At 37.5% G+C, this 20,073-nt stretch overlaps 1 protein-coding gene across 2 annotated transcripts in view; it reads left to right on the plus strand.

The window, feature by feature from the left end:
- The window catches only part of RAD50 (RAD50 double strand break repair protein), an 82,731-nt gene that overhangs the window by 14,749 nt on the left and 47,909 nt on the right, over window positions 1-20,073 (plus strand). For both annotated transcript variants that reach the window (XM_043988684.1, XM_043988685.1), the window contains exons 7-14: window positions 5,055-5,183; window positions 5,440-5,605; window positions 7,728-7,921; window positions 8,206-8,412; window positions 9,993-10,175; window positions 10,590-10,747; window positions 15,308-15,483; window positions 16,089-16,326. In XM_043988684.1, the coding sequence (XP_043844619.1) occupies window positions 5,055-5,183; window positions 5,440-5,605; window positions 7,728-7,921; window positions 8,206-8,412; window positions 9,993-10,175; window positions 10,590-10,747; window positions 15,308-15,483; window positions 16,089-16,326 (1,451 nt within the window). The remainder of the gene's footprint in view (window positions 1-5,054; window positions 5,184-5,439; window positions 5,606-7,727; window positions 7,922-8,205; window positions 8,413-9,992; window positions 10,176-10,589; window positions 10,748-15,307; window positions 15,484-16,088; window positions 16,327-20,073) is intronic.

The raw sequence follows: 20,073 nt of genomic DNA on the forward strand, positions 1-20,073 counted from the left end.
TGAAAGTCCATCAGTGAGCATTTATTAAGTGTATTAGTACATGCCAGACATGGTGCTCGGTGCCAGTTGTACAAAGACAAAAAGTATTTGATTGTGCAGAGCTTACATTTTATGAAGGAGATAACTAGTACATAAGTGAAGATGACATACAAAATGTCTACAAAATATTCATGAGATACAGTTTGTATGGAGGGGACCCAAGGCAGCTGAGATATCAGGACAGGCTTCATATAGAAGGCATGGCTTGCTCAGAGATTTGAAACAAACAAGGGATTCCAAAGAGCCAGAGTGAGTCTAGAGTAGGCTCTAGGCCAGGGCATGGGCCTGGAGGTGGGAGGGAGAGCAAGAAGGCCAGTTTGACTTCACAGAGGAGTGTGGGGAGGATACAGGTTTCTGTATAAGATTGGAAAGGTAGGTTGGGGCCAAGTTGTGAAGAACTTTCAAAGCTAAACAGAGCAGTTTATATTTGATCCTGGAGGTAATATGGAGCCCTTCCAGTTTAGTAAATAAATAAATAATATGGTCCAACCTGCATTTTATGAAAATCACTTTGGAAGCTATGTGGAGACTAAGTGGGAGGGACTTGAGGTAGGGAGACTTGATTGGAGCTTTTCTCGTCATTTAGTCAAGAGGTGATGAGAGTTTCGATTAGACTGGTGGCTGTGTGAGAGGTCAGAAGGGATGGATGCAGGAAATGTTGTGGAGATAGAAATGACAAGACTTGGACACTGATTATATATGGTTGAAGTTTTGTGACTCTACTCTTTCTTGGTTCTTCTCCCTGTCTTGGCTCCTCTGTCTTTTTTCCTGGCTCATCAACCACATTATGCTTCCTGGCTGTGGGTATTCATCAAGATTCTGTACTAACTTCTTTTCTCTTAAGTTTTTTTTTTCTCTCTCTCCCTCCCTCCCTCTCTTTCTCTCTGTGTCCTTTCCCTCTCTTTTCCCCTCTCCCTTTCCCTCTCTCTCCATCAACTCCCATGGGTTTAACTGTCAGCTAAGCAGATAACTCAAAGATCTAAGTAGCCAGATCTGTCTTTCTCTTAATTTTCAGTCCCACATCATCAATTCTTTATTAGACATTTTTGTTTGTTTGTTTTTTTAGTGAGGCAATTGGGGTTAAGTGACTTGCCCAGGGTCACACAGCTAGTTAAGTGTTAAGTGTCTGAGGCCGGATTTGAACTCAGGTACTCCTGACTCCAGGGCCGGTGCTCTATCCACTGCGCCACCTAGCTGCCCCTTTATTAGACATTTTTAAACTGGATATCTCAGACATCACAAACTTAGCATATCCAAAACAATCTTTCTCCTAAACTGTCTTCTCTTCCAAACTTCATTATTTCTGTCAAAGGTACCACAATCCTCCCAGTCTCCCAAGTTATAATCTCAGCATTATCTTTTATTTTTCACTCTCCCTTGTATCATATATACTAACTGTATATGTTTTTATACACACACATATGTGTTTGTATAAACTATGTTATGCATATGTATATATGTTGCCAAATCTTGGTATTTCTACCTTCAATAATTCAGTTCGTTTATTTACTTATTTGACAAATATACATAAGGAACTTACTCCTTGCAAATCAAACCAGTATTCTATAACCTTAGTTACTATTTTGGTTTATATTGTATTAGATTAGCAAGTTATTAAGTTATCTCTCAGATTTGACCTCTTCTCTCTGTTTTATACATTTTGAAATACTTAGTTCGGGTTCTCATCACCTCTCCCTTATATTATTATGATAATATATTGATCTTCTGCCTCAAGGCTCTTAGCATTGTAAGGGCCAAATTTAGTATGAGGAGAGTTAATTGGGTGGCTCACCGTAATATTGGGGTAAGAAAGGAGATTAACAGCCTCTTTAAAAAAACAAAACATTGACACTTACTAGCTGTGTGACCCTGGGCAAGTCACTTAACCCTCATTGCCCTGCAAAAAAAACCCACCAAGTGGTCATAAAAAACCAAAACAAAACAGGTTTTATTAATGGGAACAAATCTACAACACAGGTGAAGTTAATAGAGCTAGGGACAATGAAAAAAGGGATAAACAAACTCACCACCACATCAGCGTCTCTCTCCCTCTCATACGTACAGGAGTGAGCCCCCTCCTCCCTTCTCTCTCCCAGAAGCCCCCTCTCCCACAGGAAACAGGGCCATGTACACACACACAGCCCCAAGCTAATTGACTGGCAGCCCTGATTGACAGAACTAACAGGCAGCTCTGCAAATGCAAGCCAGCCAGCTTACAGACGCCGAAGACCACCTGACTTGTCCTCACCAGGCTTCTCGTCATGGCGGGGCTTCTCGTCATGGCGGGGCTTCCCTACAGTATCTCTCCAGCAGGGGGAAGTATTCCAATTCTCACAGCACTTTAGTCTGTTTTACAGTTTTGCTGCCAAAATTTTCCTAAAATGTAGGTCTGAACATGTGTCTCCCCTGTTCAGCTAACTTCAGTGGTTTCCTACTTATTGCCTCTAGGATAAAATATCAGCCTCTTTATTTGACTTTTAAAGCTTTTGGTAAACTAACCGTAACCTCATAGGCCATTACTCCCCTTCCTGCACTCTGATCCAGCCAAATTAACTTTTTTTCTTTTTCCTCACACAAGATAACCTATTTCTTTCTACCTAAAGTCTCTATGCTTTTGTACTGACCATCCTCCATGCCTGGGATCCAATCTATCCCTACCTTCCCTTCATAGTTTTTCTTTTCCTTTAATATGTAGTTCAAACACCATTTTCTGCATGAAACCTTTTTTATTCCTCTCAACTACTAGTGCCTTCCCTCTCAAACCACTTTGTATTTAACTTTGTATTTGAATTTGTTAACTTGTTATTTGTGTTTTGAATATATGTTTATGTACTTGTCTCTCCCATTAGAATGTGAGTCGGAATTGTTTCATTCTTTGTAGTTGTGCCTGGCATATAAGTGCTTAATAAATACTTATTGAATGATTATAAACTTGGATTAACTATGGTAGTGACTTCCAACATAAGCAGGAAATATTTGGAAGGAAGAAGGTTTAGGAGTAAAAAAGAATTCCATTTTAGACATGGTGAATTTGAGGTGTGTGACATCCAGTTTGATTTATCCAACAGGCAATTGGAGATATATGACTGAAGCTCAGAAGAGAGACTAGAGATTGATGATATCTAGTTCTGGGAGTCATCTGCATAAATATGATAATTAAATCCATGGGAACCAATGAGATAAATATAAATGAGAGACTATAGAGAAAGAATAGAAGAGGACCAGGGAAAGCTTTGGGAGTACATCAGTGGGGGTAATAAGGAAGATGAATCAGCAAAAGAGACTGAAAAGAAGCCATTGCACAGATAGGAAAGCCACAAAAAGGCAATGACATGAAAACCCATAGAGGAGAGAGAATATTCAAGAGTAGAGGGTGGTCCACCATGTCTTTATGCTACAGAGAGGTCCAGAAGGATGAGGATTAAGGAAGTACAGCAGATTTGGCAATGAAAAGATCATTGGTCACTTTCGAATGATATTACACAGATGTACTCTTCTGTGGCTCCTTCAACCCATCCCTGTAATTTTCCAAGCCAAAATAGCCCTGTCTCTAGTCACTATACTCCTATATGTGTTATTTTCTTCTATTAGAACGTAAGCTTCTTGGAGGCAGGAATTGTATTTGTGTACTCAGCACTTATAGTGATTAGCATAGACGTGTTTAATAAATACTTTTTCATTTATTCCTGAGCAAAGTGCTTTGAAATACCTTAAATTTTTAGCATTCGTCCTTTGAAGAGTTCAGGGTAATTTGATAATCATTCTTATAATTCAATTCATTTATTTACTTATTTGAAAAATGTACATAAGGAACTTATTCCTTACAAATAAAACCAGTATAAGTATTTTGGTTTATATTGCATTAAATCAGCAGGTTTTGACAAGTATATTTGCTTAACCTAATAATGAACAGGAATATAATAGCTAGTGTAATGATTGGAATGATGCCACCTACTGGAGACTTGCTGTGGGAAAGCTCCACCATGAGGAAAATGCCTCAGAGGCATTGTGGCTTTTCCTTGGCGTCAGGAAATGACGTTTGCTCATGGGTTCTGTCTATCAAGGCTACCAGCCAATCAACTTGAGGAGCCTCCTATTTTCTGGGAGGAGATAGGAAGGAGGAAAGGGAGCCTGCGGGGAGAGCTCTGGGGCTTTTGGGTTCCTGACTTGGTGGTGGCGGCGGCAGAGGACTTCACAGGAAATTTGAGGAAAGATAGGAATGCCAGGCTGTTGGAATTCTGTTCTCAATCTTTTTCTTTCTATTTTCCAATAAACCCTTAAAAACCTAAACTCGTTTTATCAGTGATTTTAGTCAGTTTCCCCCAAAACTGGGGGAACAGATTAGAATCCACATTTAGAATCTTAAATTACACAGCTAGTATTTATGTAATGTCTATTATGTGCCAGGCACTGTGTTAAACACTTTACAAATATCCTATTTGATCCTCACAATAACCCTGTGATGTAGATGCTGTTATTATCCCAATTTTACAGATGAAGAAAATGAGGCAAACACACATTAAGTGTCTTGCCCAGAGTTACACACCTAGTATCTGAAAATCTGGATTTGAATTTAGGTCTTCCTGTCTCCAGGCCCAGTACTTTACTGTACCATCTACCTGTCCCTATACTTTCATTTCATCTGTTCTGCCTCAATTTCTGTCAAAATCATTTTGAGATTGTCTTTATATAGATAGAGCTCTTATATTTGTTAGGTGTTAAGTTAATGCTCACATGTATTTTATGGTTTTGTAAAGGGTGTTTCTTTTAATCTTGAGTCTTAGTGCTGGGCTGGATATGCCTGTCACTGTTTTTGTGAGGTATATGAAAAGAGTGACTTCCTTCAAAATTCTTGCTTCACCTAAAATATAAATTTCTTATCATAGAAACTTCTTTACTGTTCTTAAATGCATTGTGTTCAGCTAAATTAAGTTCTATGAGCAATTAAAATGCTTTAAATGAAAAAGTTAAGCTGTGGTGAGTTTTATGTATGAAGGGTTTTATTTTATTTTCAGGCTCATCTAAAAGAAATCGAGCAGAATCTTAATAAAATAGTGAGACTTGACAATGATATTAAAGCTCTGGACAGTAGAAAGAAACAAATGGAAAAGGATAACAATGAACTAGAGCAGAAAATGGAGAAGGTTTGTTTTGAAATTTTATTCTATCTTAGAATATAAGTTGTCTAAAAGAGATTATTGTGACATTGCCTTATTCTTTTTGAAAAAGATAATTCTTTTGATACTAATTTTTTTGTGTATAGGGAATAATGAAGTTTGGAGCTTTGTTTTTTCCCCTCCTTAAACTATGGCCTGCAGACACAAGTTACTTACTAGTTAAATTAATGCTAATGGCCCCTTACATTTTTATCTTAAAGCTATTTATTCTGGTTTTGCCTAGGTATTTCAAGGAACTGATGAACAGCTAAATGATCTCTACCATAATCACCAGAGAACAGTGAGAGAAAAGGAAAGGAAACTTATCGACTGTCAGCGAGAGCTGGACAGAACAAATAAAGAATCTAAGCTGCTGAATCATGAAAAATCAGAACTGCTTGTGGAACAGGGTAGAATGAACTATTTGAGAGCTTTATTTGTTTTGAGAGTCATTGTATTCAGTGTGGCTAAGTGTTATCACTGGGGAGATAACTGTGGGGGAAGAGATAGAATACTGGACCTGGAGCCAGCAGGACTTGGGTTCAGATCATACTTCTGATATCTCCTAGTCATGTGACCATAGGTGGGTCATTTATCCTCTCTGAGCTCTGGGCAGCTCTCTAAGCCAGGTGTTCTTTACCTTTTTTGTGTCTCGTGGATCCCTTTGACTCCTCAGAATATATTTTTAAGTGCATAAAATAAAATACTTAGGATTACAAAGGAAACAAATTACCTTGAAATTTGGTTCCCCCCAAAATGTTTTTAATCCACATTTATAGGCCCCATGCTAAAAATCTCTTTTCTAAGACTTAGAGATAGTTTAGTCTATATAGGTTTGTAGTCTGTGTTGGTAGAGGGTGTTTCCATCCCACCCTGATAAATTTGTGAAATCACAGATTCTTGATGAAATCCCAGTTGATGTACTGCTAAAACACATCTTGGAAATCTTTAAAAAGTATTTTAAGAGAGTATAAAATAGGGGGCAGCTAGGTGGCACAGTGGATAGAGTACAGGCCCTGGATTCAGGAGGATCTGAGTTCAAATATGACCTCAGACACTTCACACTTACTAGCTGTGTGACCCTGGGCAAGTCACTTAACCCTCATTGCCCAACCAAAAAAAAAAAAAGAGAGAATATAAAATACTTAATAGATAATTTGAGATCAGGAGACTATATATATATATAACAACACAACATAGTTGTACATTAAAATCAAAATTATCTTCTTAATTATGCCAACAAATAAATAGGAAGACAATGTTTATATAATACTGTGCAGCTATAAGACGCCAACTTGCTCAGTGGATAATAATTAAAAAACATGTAAGCCAATAATCTAAGTGCTATGCTTTTTCTTAATATTGCTGTTAAAGCATGTAGGTAAAAAGATGACACTTTCCAAAGATCTGTGTTTTAGATGGTGGGAACTTCCTTTAATTGAACCAAATCCTAACCTGTCAGTAACTTTAGAATATAAGTTATAGAAACTTCCTTGAAACATATAGATGTTAAGTAATTTGCCCATGGTCATCTAGTTCAAAGCTTCTTCTATGGGTTGTAACCCTATGTGGAGTTACATAACTGAATGTGGGGGGTCACAAAAAATTTGGCAACAGTAAAATGTTACGTATACCCGAGGTTGTGTAAAAATTTCTTGGGTGAAAAGGGGTTGTGAGTGGAAAAAATTTAAGAAGCCCTGATCTAGCTAATAAGCATCAGAAATGGGATTTGTTTGATCCCAGGTCTACTTGGCTCTAGACCTAGATCTCTCTGCTGTAATAAACTACCTCTAGATGATGCTCTTAAAATACTTTTTATCTTCCAAAAATCTGAGTAATATAACTATTGGAATATACACTCTTGAAAAGCATTGTCCTTGAACATTTTTCTGCAGTATCATGTATTTTTGGAATCAAATGTTAAAAATTAGTCTTACTTACCTACTGTAATCAAGAGAATGATTCAAGACAATTCCAAAGGACTTATGAAGAAAAATATTCTCTACCTCTAGAAAAAGAACTAAAAGTCTGGGGGCAGCTAGATGGCGCAGTGGATAGAGCACTGGCCCTGGATTCAGGAGTACCTGAGTTCAAATCCGGCCTCAGACACTTGACACACTTACTAGCTGTGTGACCCTGGGCAAGTCACTTAACCCCAATTGCCCCGCAAAAAAAAAAAAAAAAAAAAAAGAACTAAAAGTCTGAAGGCAGATCAAAGGACACTTTTAAAACTTCTTTTATGTATCTTGTTTCTTTTTTTGGGGGGGGTCTCCTTATTTTCTTTTGCAACATGGCTAATTATGGAAATGTGTTTTGCATGACTGTACATATATAATGGATTCCAAATTGCTTGCCTTCTCAAGTTGGGGGTGGGGGGGGGGGAAATTTGGAACTCAGCATTTTAAAAAAATAATGTTAAAAATTGCTTTTACATGTAATTGGAAAGCATAAGATATAAAAAATTAAAGTCTTAGGTCTTAATTTTATATTAATAGAATTATTAATAATTCTCATAATTTTTTTTATGTCAAGGTCGTCTACAACTACAAGCAGATCGCCATCAACAGAACATCCGAGCTAGAGATTCATTAATACAGTCTTTGGCAACACATTTAGAATTAGATGGTTATGAGCGAGCACCATTTAATGAAAGACAAATTAAAAATTTTCAGAAGCTTGTTAAGGACATAGAAGAAAGAGAAACAGAAACTAATAGGCGAATGATGGTAAATATTTTGTATCCATTGTATTTTTCATCTGTTTGCATTGTTTGTCTAGTTTAGGTATTAATCTTTAACTGGCATAAATATGTTATCTTTGAAGATAATATATATCTTGACTATGAAATTCTTTTTAAAAAACCTATTGATATATACATTAAAGAAACCTTTTTTTTTGTAAAGGGAATAAAGAGATTGAAACCACTACATTTTAACAATCATAAATGAATTCCCCTTATATATCTAAGTATATAATGACAAAATTATTAATTTTTAATATTTGTATTTAGAATGACTTTTCAGGAAAAGAAAATATGAAACAGAAACAGATAGATGAAATAAGGGATAAGAAAACTGGCCTGGAAAGAATAATCGAACTGAAATTAGAAATTCAAAATAAGAAACAGACTGAACTGAAAAATGTAAAATATGAACTGCAAGAGCTAGAGGGATCTTCGGACAGAATTCTTGAACTGGACCAGGAACTCGGAAAAACTGTAAGATATTTGTCTAATTAAGAAATAGACCTAATGACTTACTCAGCATCCTCCATTCTTTAAATTTTATATTTGTTGACACATAAATACGGTAATGGGGTAGACAGTGTAGAGCCCATACAAATTGGTAGTATCAAAAAGCATTCATTTACATACTTTTGTGTAAAAGTTTCCTAGAGGCTCTTCCACCCCCCACCTTCTTGTCCCCCAGTTCTCCCACATACACATGCAGTCACCATTAAAGAAGTTATTTCAGCCTGTAGTAATAGACTTATAGGTGTTTTCAGTGTTTTTCAACTTTTAACAAAAAAGGCAAAATACAGGTATGTGCAGATCATAGCTCCTTTTCCATATATTTCTTATAATTTCTTGAGATTTTTAAAAAACAGTTCTTAGACTACTTTTTAGGGGATAAGTACTCAGTATACCAGTGCAAAGAAAGAAACAATCTCTGGTCTAAGTGACCTTATATCCTAATGGAGACAACAAGTACATACTTAAGTGCACACATAATAAATATAAAGTGAATAAGTGTACAGAAATAGAAAATAATTAAATACAAGATAGTTTCAGGGAAGGAACACATTAGCAGCTGGTGGGAAGAGGATCAGAAAACATTTTGTGGTTCTTCAGTTAAATCTTGAAGAGGAATTCTGTACAGCAGAGGTAAGGAGAGGGTGAATTCCACGTATAGGGCATGGCCAGTGCAAAGACATGGAGTGTTGATTGTGAGCTGGAAGAAGGCCAGGATCATTGAGCGCAGAAGTGGGAGTAATATCCAGTGAGAGTAGAAGGGGAGTCAAGTTGTGAAGGATTTTAAAATCTAAAAAGAGGTGCTGATAATCGATACTGGAGGCAATAGGGGACACCTGGAATTGATTGAGTAGGGGAGTCTCAGAACTGTGCTTAAAAAGAATTGCTTTGTTTTGTTTTGCGGAGCAATGAGGGTTAAGTGACTTAAGTGCCCAGGGTCACTCAGTTAGTGTGATTTGAACTCAGGTCCTCCTGAATCCAGGGCCGGTGCTCTATCCACTGTGCCACCTAGCTGCCCCCAAGAGAATTACTTTGGCAGCATTTTGTAGAAGACTTGAGGCAAGCAGAGACCAATTAGGAAGACATTTCTTGCACTTACTTAGGTGAGAAGTAATGAGGGCCTGAACTAAGGTGGTGGCTATATGAGTCAAGAGAAGGAAAGAAAAAAAGATGTAGAGACATGGCAACTGTTTAGATATGGGGTAAGGGTGAATAATGAGTTGATGGTAATGCTGAGGATCCAAACCTGGAAGACTTTTGGACCTGTCGGTTTATTTTTCTTAGTAGTTATCTTTCTGGTGGGAGTGTTCTTCATGAAATTGCCACCAAAACACACAGGGCACATTCCTCATGTTTGGTTTAGCTGACTGCTCACATCCCATTAGTTGATAGGAGAGTCTTCTTAATTGGCATGGATTGTGTTTTTGATCAAAGCTAGATATTTCTGCCTCTTTTTTGGTACTCAATAACTTTCTAATGGACTCTCCAACTTCTTGTTATTTGCTAGTGCTCAGAAGGTAAATTTTGTGCTGCTTTTTTTCCCTTAGGAACTTGAACTTGGCAAGGCAGAAGAAAAGAGTAATATAGCAGCACTGAAAGAAGAAGTACCAGCACTGCTACGGGAGAAAGGAGACCTGGACAGAAGCCTTCGTAAACTAGACCAGGAGATGGAGCAGTTAAACCACCACACCATGACGAGAACCCAAATGGAAATGCTGACGAGAGACAAAGTATTGGGTCTTAATTCTAGTGGTGTTAATGTAGTATTGAAATATTCACAAGGCATTAGTAACTGGTGAGGCAGTATATTGTAGCAGAAAGAGAGATGGTATCTAAACCAGGAATACCTAGGTTCATGTCCCACTTCTGACAAGTACTGGCTGTGTGACCTGTGACCCTGGGCAAAACAAAACTACCACATCAGGGGTACTGTAGGCAATTTTCGGGAGATTATAAGCTGTGGAGAAGATGTTGGTCTGTATTGGTATCTGGAGTTTCCTCACTTGGGAGTTGCCTATACCAGTGAAATCACAGGTCCAATCCCTGTCTATTAGTAATTGAGATAATGGTATCATAATTGGCATATCAAAATTACCAAATGCATTTCCATTAAAAAAGTAATATTCTTACATTTTTTTCCATAGGCTGACAAAGATGAACAGATAAGAAAAATAAAATCTAGACACAATGATGAATTAACTTCATTGTTAGGCTATTTTCCCAACAAAAAGCAACTTGAAGACTGGCTTCATAGTAAATCTAAAGAAATCAATCAGACAAGGGACCAACTTGCCAAATTTAAGTAAGTAGTTATTCATTTGATATTCATCGTAGGAGTCTTTTTTACATACTGGGACCAGTTTCTTAAAATTGTTCCTAAAATTAGTTATTGTAGTAAAATGGCATGTTTTAATATTCCACATCACATAGCATTTTAAGATTTGCCAAGTGCTTTGAGGTACATTATCTTGTTTCATCGTCATGACAACTCTGTGAGGTAGGCCCATATCCCTACTAGATGAGAAGTTGTTGAGTGACTTGCCTAGGGTCAACTAGCTACTGTCTGTGACAGTATTTGAACCCAAGTCTTCCTAATTCCTACCCCAGTATCTCTCCACTATGCCATGTTGACTCTTATTTTAATATACTCAATAGGATATTTTTGCATTTTGCAAGGTTATGTATATCCACATATTGAAAACCAGGCAACATAGTGAAGTGGATAGAGAGAGCTGTCCTTGAGGTTCTGACTGATGCATACTGGCTGGATGACCCAGGGCAAGTCCTTTAACCTCTTAATGCTAGAGACAAGTCTCTTAAAGACTATATATTCCAAAAGAGGTACCAACCTCTTTGATGAAAGTAATTTCCTCACTTGGAAGTTTCTAATACCAGTGAAATCACAGGTCTAATTCTTATCCCTATATACTCATTTATCTCTATCTATGAATATATGGAGTTGCATAGGGCAGATTTATAGAAAATAGCGATCATTTCTTTTATTTTCCCTATGAAATCTTGTATAGCTGTTTAAGAGACTAAGAAAATCAGATTCATAATAATCTCATCATTAGTTTTTGTGATTCTAATAAGGGATAATTTTAAATAAATGCTGTATATTATAGTGTTTATGGGTGACCAGTTCATCATAAATGAGGTTAGTTTGGGGGGGAAGGGGTTTGGTAAATTAAGGAAACATTATTATGATAGGATATTGAAATATTTTTAAATTATCTTACCTGAGGCCTCCAGCAAACATAAAGGGACCCAAGAATGCTAAGGCTCTCATACCCTTTCATGTCTCCACATTTGGAGGATATAGAACTTCTTTCTTCCTTCTCTGCCACCTTCCTCAGACTTTGAGGATTCCACCTCTGGGTCAAGGAAAGCAACACTATTACCTCAGGGGAGTTATGTTCCACCAGTCTCTTAGGACTCCTTTAAAATCTAAGTGGTCATTGCTGTGTCTGAACTTTGAAAGTCCTCAATTGCCCTGGGCCAGGCACTTTCTTAGTTCAGCTTCTTGACTTCTCTCATCTTAACTTAGCTTGTTGATTAAACCTTCACTAGATGCTGCCTCAAGCTCTCCTGTATCTTAGGCAATTCTCAGTCACACTCAATAGAAAAAGGCTGTTTACACTTGTTACCACTTCCTTTTTTCTCTCTCACTTCTCTCAACCCTTTGTTGTCTAGTTTCCAGTCTTGTCACTCAACTAAAGCTGCTTTTTCCAAGGTTAACAGCGATTTCTGATGGTCTTTTTGCAGTTCTCATCTTGCTTGATTTTTGTAGTGTAACGATTGGAATGATCTCCACCTGCTGGAGACTTACTGTAGGAAAGCTTCACCATAAGGAGAAGGCCTCTGAGGGCAGGGCCATGCGGCTTTTCTTTGGCATCAGGAAGTGACGTTTGCTTGTGGGAGGAAGAAGGAGTGAGGCTGATCCTCCGTCTTTTTCATGTGGACTCTGGCGGAGAGCGGAGCTAGAAACACGCTCTCCCTTTGATAGATCTCTTTACCAAATTCTTATTCTCCTTAATAAATGCTTAAAAGCCTAACTCTTGCTAAAGCTTGTGATTTATTGGCAACCACTCATTAGAGATTTTAGATGGTGTGTATAGCTAGAATTTTAGCCCCTTACAGTAGCATCTGGCATTGCTGACCTCGCTCTCCTCCTAGATACTCCATGATTTTACATACTTCCTTCTCCTGGTTCTCTTTCTCCCTGGCTTCTGACTCTTTTGAATCATCCACATCCTGGCCCCTAAGTCTGCATATCACAAAGCTCTGTCCTTTATACTGCTTTCTCCCTATTCTTTCTCCCTTGCTGACCTCATCAACTTAAATGGGTTTAATTATCCTCTCTATGTAGATGACTCACAAATTAGTGTGTTCAACCCTAGCCTTTCCTCCTGAGAGCTAGTCCCGCATCACGAGTTGCCTGTTGTGCATTTCAAACTAGATATCTCAAACTCAACATGTCCAAAATAGAATTCATTATCTTTACCCCTCAAACCAGCTCTTCTTCGAACTTCCCTATTTTAATTGAGAGAATCATCATCATTTCAGCCTCCCAGGTTCACAATTTTGGTATCATCCTTGACTCAGATTTCCTCATCCTACATATCCAATCAATTGTCACGTCTGGATATTTATACCCCCTCGACAGTTCTTGTATCTGACTATTTCTTCTTGTTCACAAAGCTACTATCTCAGTTCTTTGTTCTCCTGGACTATTGCGGTTAAGTGCTAATTGGTCTCCCTGTTTGAAAGTTCAGCTGTTCCAATCTATTCTTCACATAGCTGCCAGTGATTTTCCTTTAGTGCAGATCTGACCATGTTATTCCCTAGTGGCTCCCAGTTGGTTTTAGGATAAATGATACACCCCTTTTTTGGTTTTTAAGACCTTTCACAATGTTGCCCCTATCCGCCTTTCCATACTCATTTCTCATTGCTCTCATTCACACACACTGTGTTCCAGCCAAACTGTCTTCCTTGTTGTTCTTAACATATGCCACTCTGTCTCTCATCTCTGGGCCTCTGCATTGCTTATCCCATATGCCTGATTCTGCTAAAGCACTACCTTCTACATGTAGGCTTTCTTGATTCCTCCCCTGCCCAGGTGCTGATATTCTCCCTCCTGAAACACCTTGTATTTATTTTGAATTTATTTTTAAAATTATTTTAATTCTTAACTTGACCAAAAAAAAAACCCAAAAGAGTATTGTACTGAAACTGCAGGTCTCTATTATATACATATTGCTTTTCTTTTTAATTATATAATACATTTAACCTGTAGCTTTTGAAGTTGTCCTGCATGCATATTCTTATTTCTGACCTTCATTCTATTCCTTGCTTGCTTTCTAAAAAAAGATATCTTAGTGACTCTCCTCTCCTCCCTTCTTTTGGGTGGGGAAAAAAGAGCCCTTCTAAAAAATACATATAGTCAAACAAAACAAACTGCCACATTGGCTGTGTCTGAAAAAGTATGTCTTATTCTGTATTTCTCCGTTAAGAGGTGGCTTCATCATTAGTCCTCTGGAATCACAGTTGGTCCTTGGATTTATCAGAGTTCTCAAGTCTTTGAAAGTTACTTTTTTAAACAAGGATATTATGTAAATTGTTCTCTTCTATTCACTTCAGTCTGCATTAATTAATGTAGGTCTTCCTAGGTTTCTCTGAAACCATTTAATGATTTCTTATGTTATATTAATCTTCCTTTACACCCATATACCATAATTTATTTAGCCATACTTCAGTAGATGGAACCTCCTTAATTTTCACTTCTACAAAAAGAACGACTACAAATTTTTTTGGGGGGGGGCAATTGGGGTTAAGTGACTTGCCCAGGGTCACACAGCTAGTAAGTGTTAAGTGTCTGAGGTCGGATTTGAACTCAGGTACTCCTGAATCCAGGGCCGGTGCTCTATCCACTGCGCCATCTAGCTGCCCCTACAAATTTTTTAATATGTAGATCCTTTTTCTCCTTTTATCTCCTTGAGTTAGGCCTGGTAAGAGCTATAGATGGGTTATTTATTCCTTATATACTATATTGTCCTTATGAAGAGGGACTATTTCATTTTTGTCTTTGTATCTCCAACACCTAGCATCATATATGGCACAGAGTAGACCAAGGGTTAAACTTGGATGAGGAAAAAAATTACATCTTTATTTTCACTATGCTCTAACTGATATTTAGCATTTCTTTCAGTTGCTTAAAAACATTCTTCTGAGAAAGGGCCCATAATCTTTTCCAGACTACTAAAGAGGTCCATGATACAAGAACCACTGTGGTAGACAGTAAATGGTTGTTAATTGATTGAATGATTCACTAGATCTGTTTGCTCTGTTATATATACTAAATCTGTCCCTTGCTAATCTGACTAAGTACTCATCAAACTTTGTTGAGTTACCTGCCTGAGGGGCAGCTAGGTGGCACAGTAGATAAAGAACCGGCCCTGGATTCAGGAGGAGCTAAGTTCAAATCTGGCCTCAGACACTTGATACTTACTAGCAGTGTGACCCTGGGCAAGTCATTTAACCCTCATTGCCCTGCACACCACTGTCCCCCAAAGTTACCTGCCTGTATACCAGCTTTAGTCACCAACTTCATTTTTACTTAGCCTACTTATTAACACCTTTTTGCCTATCTTGTTCAGCCTCCACCCCATTAAGGAGTGTTCCCTTAGTTATTTTCATATTCTTAGCTCTTGTCATATTTTCTTTGACATATATATATTTTTGTGGAAAGAAAAATATTTAGTTAAATTTTTAGCCATGTATCTTAAATTACTCTAATCCTTCTTCTCTTCTTACATTTTAAGAGCACAGTTCATGTTTTAAAGAAGATTCATTTCTATTTCAGCAAAGAACTAGCTTCAGCAGAACAAAATAAAAATCATATCAACAGTGAACTCAAGCAGAAGGAAGAACAGTTGTCCAAATATGAAGACAAACTATTTGATGTTTGTGGGAGTCAAGATTTTGAAAGTGATTTAGACAAACTAATGGATGAAATTGAAAAATCTTCTAAACAGCGAGGTAAAATTTATAATTTTAGACCATTTAAAAAATATGCTTAGAGTTCCTTTTATTTAACTTTTTCCTTAAATCAAAAAGGTAATTTATAGAAATGATATTTCGGAATCTTTGATAAAAGAAAATGTAGATAAGTGAATTTTGGTTCTCTTAGGAGGAAAAGAAAGGAACAAATATTTATATAGTACCTTCTATTGCCAGGCACTGTGCTAAATACTTTACAAATCTCATTTGATCCTCACAACAACTATGGGATGTAAGTGCAATTATTATCATCCTCATTATACAGTTGAGGAAGCTGAGGCTTTTTAATAGTGTATTCATTCAAGGAATTATAAACAATCATACTCATTGTAGAAAAGAAAACAACTTCGATATCTTCCCTTCAGATACGTTAAAACTAGTTTATACCAAATTTAGGGGGCAGCTAGGTGGCACAGTGGATAGAGCACCAGCCCTGGAGTCAGGAGGACCTGAGTTCAAATCCGACCTCAGACACTTAACACTTCCTAGCTGTGTGACCCTGGGCAAGTCACTTAACCCCAATTGCCTCACTTAAAAAAAAAATACCAAATTTAGAAATATTTATATTCCTTTCTTTAAAACAGCGATGCTTGCTGGAGCCACAGCAGTTTACTCCCAGTTTATTACTCAGCTAACTGATGAAAACCAGTCATGTTGCCCTGTATGTCAGCGAGTGTTTCAGACAGAGGCTGAACTACAAGATGTGATAAGTGATTTGCAATCCAAGCTGCGCCTTGCTCCTGACAAACTCAAGTCAACAGAATCTGAGCTGAAGAGAAGAGAAAAAAGGCGTGATGAAATGATGGGGCTTAAACCAATAAGGTAAAAAAAAAAGCACAAACTTTTTTTTATAGTAGCACTGTAAGTATAAAAAAACACCCATCCAAATCAATTTTTGTTAGCTATTCCTTTCTAAAATAAAGTTGAGGTGAAAAACTAAATTATCGATTTTGGGGGGTTCAGAATAAGGTATTAAGTATCCTGGTGAATTCAGCAGCCTGGCATTCACTGCCTCATGTTATTTTTATTGTTAGAAGAAATTTTTTTTTTCCAAAAGTAAACCCTTAGTGGAAAGTTCTTGGAGTAGTTATGAAACAGATAAGTTTTTATGCTGAATTCTTCAGAGTTGCTTTTAGGGGATATATTTTTGCAAAACATAAGTCAGGTTGACTAGCTTTTTAATCAAGAACTCACTACGGCAGAGTAGCAGGAAGAAATAAAGTAAGGTTCCTCTCCTGCCCCCTTCCCCCCAAAACAAAACAAAACAAAACAAAGTAAGGCAGAAAATTCCAACAGATCTAGAAAATGCACCAAACCAAATCATGATTGAAAAGTCCATGCAAAAGTCATAAGGAGTCATTTTTCTGACTCAGGTCAGCACGGGGTAACAGACAGGGAGGTTTGTAGATACTAGGGACAGGTTGTGGCAAGGAGTATGCTGCAGTCACTCACTTGAGACCATTCCAACACCCAGGGACTGAATGAAGATTAAAGCTGAGCCCAAGAACAAATAATGGTCTCAGACCCATGCTGGGTCACCTCAACCTTGTACAGGGAGTGGGAACAGGTGCAGACTGGCAGTTTTGTCACTCGCTATCCAGTTCTGGGTCACAGATCTAGATTAGATTGAGGACGGTACTGGGCATAGTGGTGGTGTTCCCAGGTAAGGAGTGGTCATGGTCTAGGTTGCGTACTGAATGAGAAACAAGTTTAGGAACAAACAGCAGCTGTGTGGCTCTGAAATCAGAAACAAAACAGGACCTCTAAAGTAGCCTCTAGGCCATTTTGAAGTCTGTAGTGGAATAACTAGGGTAGGAATCCCAGAGCAAAAGGGACCCTGAAGTTCTGTCACTCTGAACTATCACAGCATCCCAGCTGGCTGATAGTGGCTGAGTCCAGCAGCAGTCTACTAGAACTTCCAACCCAGGACAAGCCCTCATGAGTATTACTCAGGCCCAATCCATGTCAAAAACTTGCAGAGCTCAGACCAGCAGAGTAGTGATTATACTTGCTCTGGATCAGACCAGGAAAAGCTTACAGAAAGGGCACAGAAATCTTACAGGTCCCCAGCCTGGGCTGTCCCCTGAGATACTGAAATAATACAACTTGTACCCTGATACACAATTCTATACCCAAAGAACGCATTAGCAAGACCAGCCCAGATGGGCCATCCAGAAGTACACAATGCCTGGCCCTAATGTAAAGTCCAAAGTGAGAAAGTAGGTTGTAAGCATGAGCAAACAAAAAATTATCCCACCATAAAAAGCTCTTACTATGACACAAACCCAGAAAAAGAGAATGACTTCAGAATATTTGATGGCAAAAGGCTCAAAGAAAAACACAACTTAAGCACAAATTCAACTAGAATTTCTGGAAGAGATAAAGTTAGAGTTTGGGGTTATTTAAGGGCTAAAAATAATTTTTAAAAACCAAATGAGAGTGGAAGAGGGGGGAAAATGGAAAAGAAATGAGAGCTATGGAAGAAAGAATTGGAAAGGAAATTAGGAGTTTGGCACAAGAGTTAGAAAACCTTGCCCAAGAAATGAGCTCCTTGAAAATTAGAATGGAGCAAATAAAAGCCAATGACTTCATGAGACAACATGAAATAGAGAGACAAAGTAAAAAGACTGAAAAAATGAAAGAAAATTTAAAGTCTGTCATAGCAAAATCAAATGACTTGGAAAACCTATCACGAAGAGATAATTTAAGAATCATTGGACTACATAAAAGCTATGACCAATGAAAAGAGCCTAGGCATCTTATTTCAAGAAATCATAAAAGAAAACTACCCAAATTTCTTAGAACCAGAAAATAAACTCATTGGTCACTTCCTGAAGGAAGCCCCAAAACATATACTCCCAGGAACATCATAGCCAAATTCCAAACTTTCCAGGTGAAAGAAAAAATACTCAAAGTGGCAAGAAAGAAAGAAATCAAGTACCAAGGAGCCACAGTCAGGATCAGTTACCACTATAAAGGAGCAGGAAGTTTAAAATATAATATTCCAAAAAGCAAAGATAAAGGCTTATATCCTATAATAATAACTTAATATATTTATTTTTTATTATTATTATTAATATAATTAATAACTTGTGAAGCAAAACTGAAAGTTTTCAAAGAAAAATAAAATGGAAATTTAATGAAATAGAGGACTTAGAAGCATTCCTGTTCAAAAGACCATTGCTACATAGAAACTTTGAAGTTCACACTCAGGAGTCAAGAGAAACAAAGAGTTAAAAATGAAAGAATAATGATAATGGGACTAAGAATAAAATATTTACATTCAAATTTGGGGAGATCATATATTTATTCCTCTGAACCCTGTTAGTCTTAGAAGTCTAATTAGACTGGGAGAGGTGAGAGTGGTTCTGTTATCTTGATCTTAAAAGGCTAAACAAAGAATGGAAAGGGGAGAGAAGGGTAAAGAAAGGGGAAATCATCTCACATAACTGGTGTGTACAGGGTGCTTCTGTGTACGAAAAGGAGGAAGGAGTTGGAGGAGTGACTGACACTTGAACTTCAGTCTCATCTGAAGTGGTCAAAGGGAAATATATACATATATACACACACACAATTGAGTACAGAAATATAACACAGGAGAAGGGGAATTTAAGATTCCTTCCTAAACAAAAAAAACTTTTTAATAAGGATGTACAAATCTATTTAAAGCTGTTTTTGTGGTGACAAAGAATTGGAGTCTGAGGGGAGTACCCAAAAATTGGAGAATTCCTAGACAAATTATAGTATATAAATGTGATGGAATAAGATTGTGCTATAAGTAATACTAAAAAATGTGGATTTTGAGAAACCTGGGTAGTTTTTATGAACTGATGTAGATGGAAGTGAACAGAACCAGGAGAATGATTTAATTGCAAAGACAATAATATTGTGAAGTCAACTTTGAAAGATCTAAGAACTCTGATTAGTATGATGACCAGCCACAATTCCAAAGGGGGTAGAAAAGTAAGAAAGTAGTTTTTTGTCAAAAAAAAAATAAAATTCCAAAAAAAATCACAAAAGAGAAAAGAAAGAGGTTCAAAAGGAAACAGATAAGTGGTGGTGGTTTGGAACTAATTTATTATAAGCTATAGGTAAAGGAGATTCGGTTTCATATGTATAACCCTCTTGGTGGTGTTTTTTTGTTTTGTTTTGTTTTGTGGGGCAATGGGGGTTAAGTGACTTGCCCAGGGTCACACAGCTAGTAAGTGTTAAGTATCTGAGGCTGGATTTGAACTCAGGTACTCCTGAATTGAGGGCCAGTGCTTTAACCACTGCGCCATCTAGCTGCCCCCTCTTGGTGGTTTTTTTTGGGGGGGAGAGGGGAGGCAATCGGGGGTAAGTGACTTGCCCAGGGCCACACAGCTAGTAAGTGTCAAGTGTCTGAATCCAGATTTGAACTCAGGTCCCCCTGACTCCAGGGCCAGTGGTGTTTTATTAAAAATGTATATTATATGCACATATGTATATGTATATACATGTGTGTCAGTGTTTCTGTTAGTGTTTTTTTAAGCTTGATGACAAAAAAGAATTATTTTACAAGAAGGAAAAAAACAAGCTTTGTGCCAGGCA

Source organism: Dromiciops gliroides, chromosome 2 (assembly GCF_019393635.1).
Source record: "Dromiciops gliroides isolate mDroGli1 chromosome 2, mDroGli1.pri, whole genome shotgun sequence".
NCBI classification, from domain to species: domain Eukaryota; kingdom Metazoa; phylum Chordata; class Mammalia; order Microbiotheria; family Microbiotheriidae; genus Dromiciops; species Dromiciops gliroides.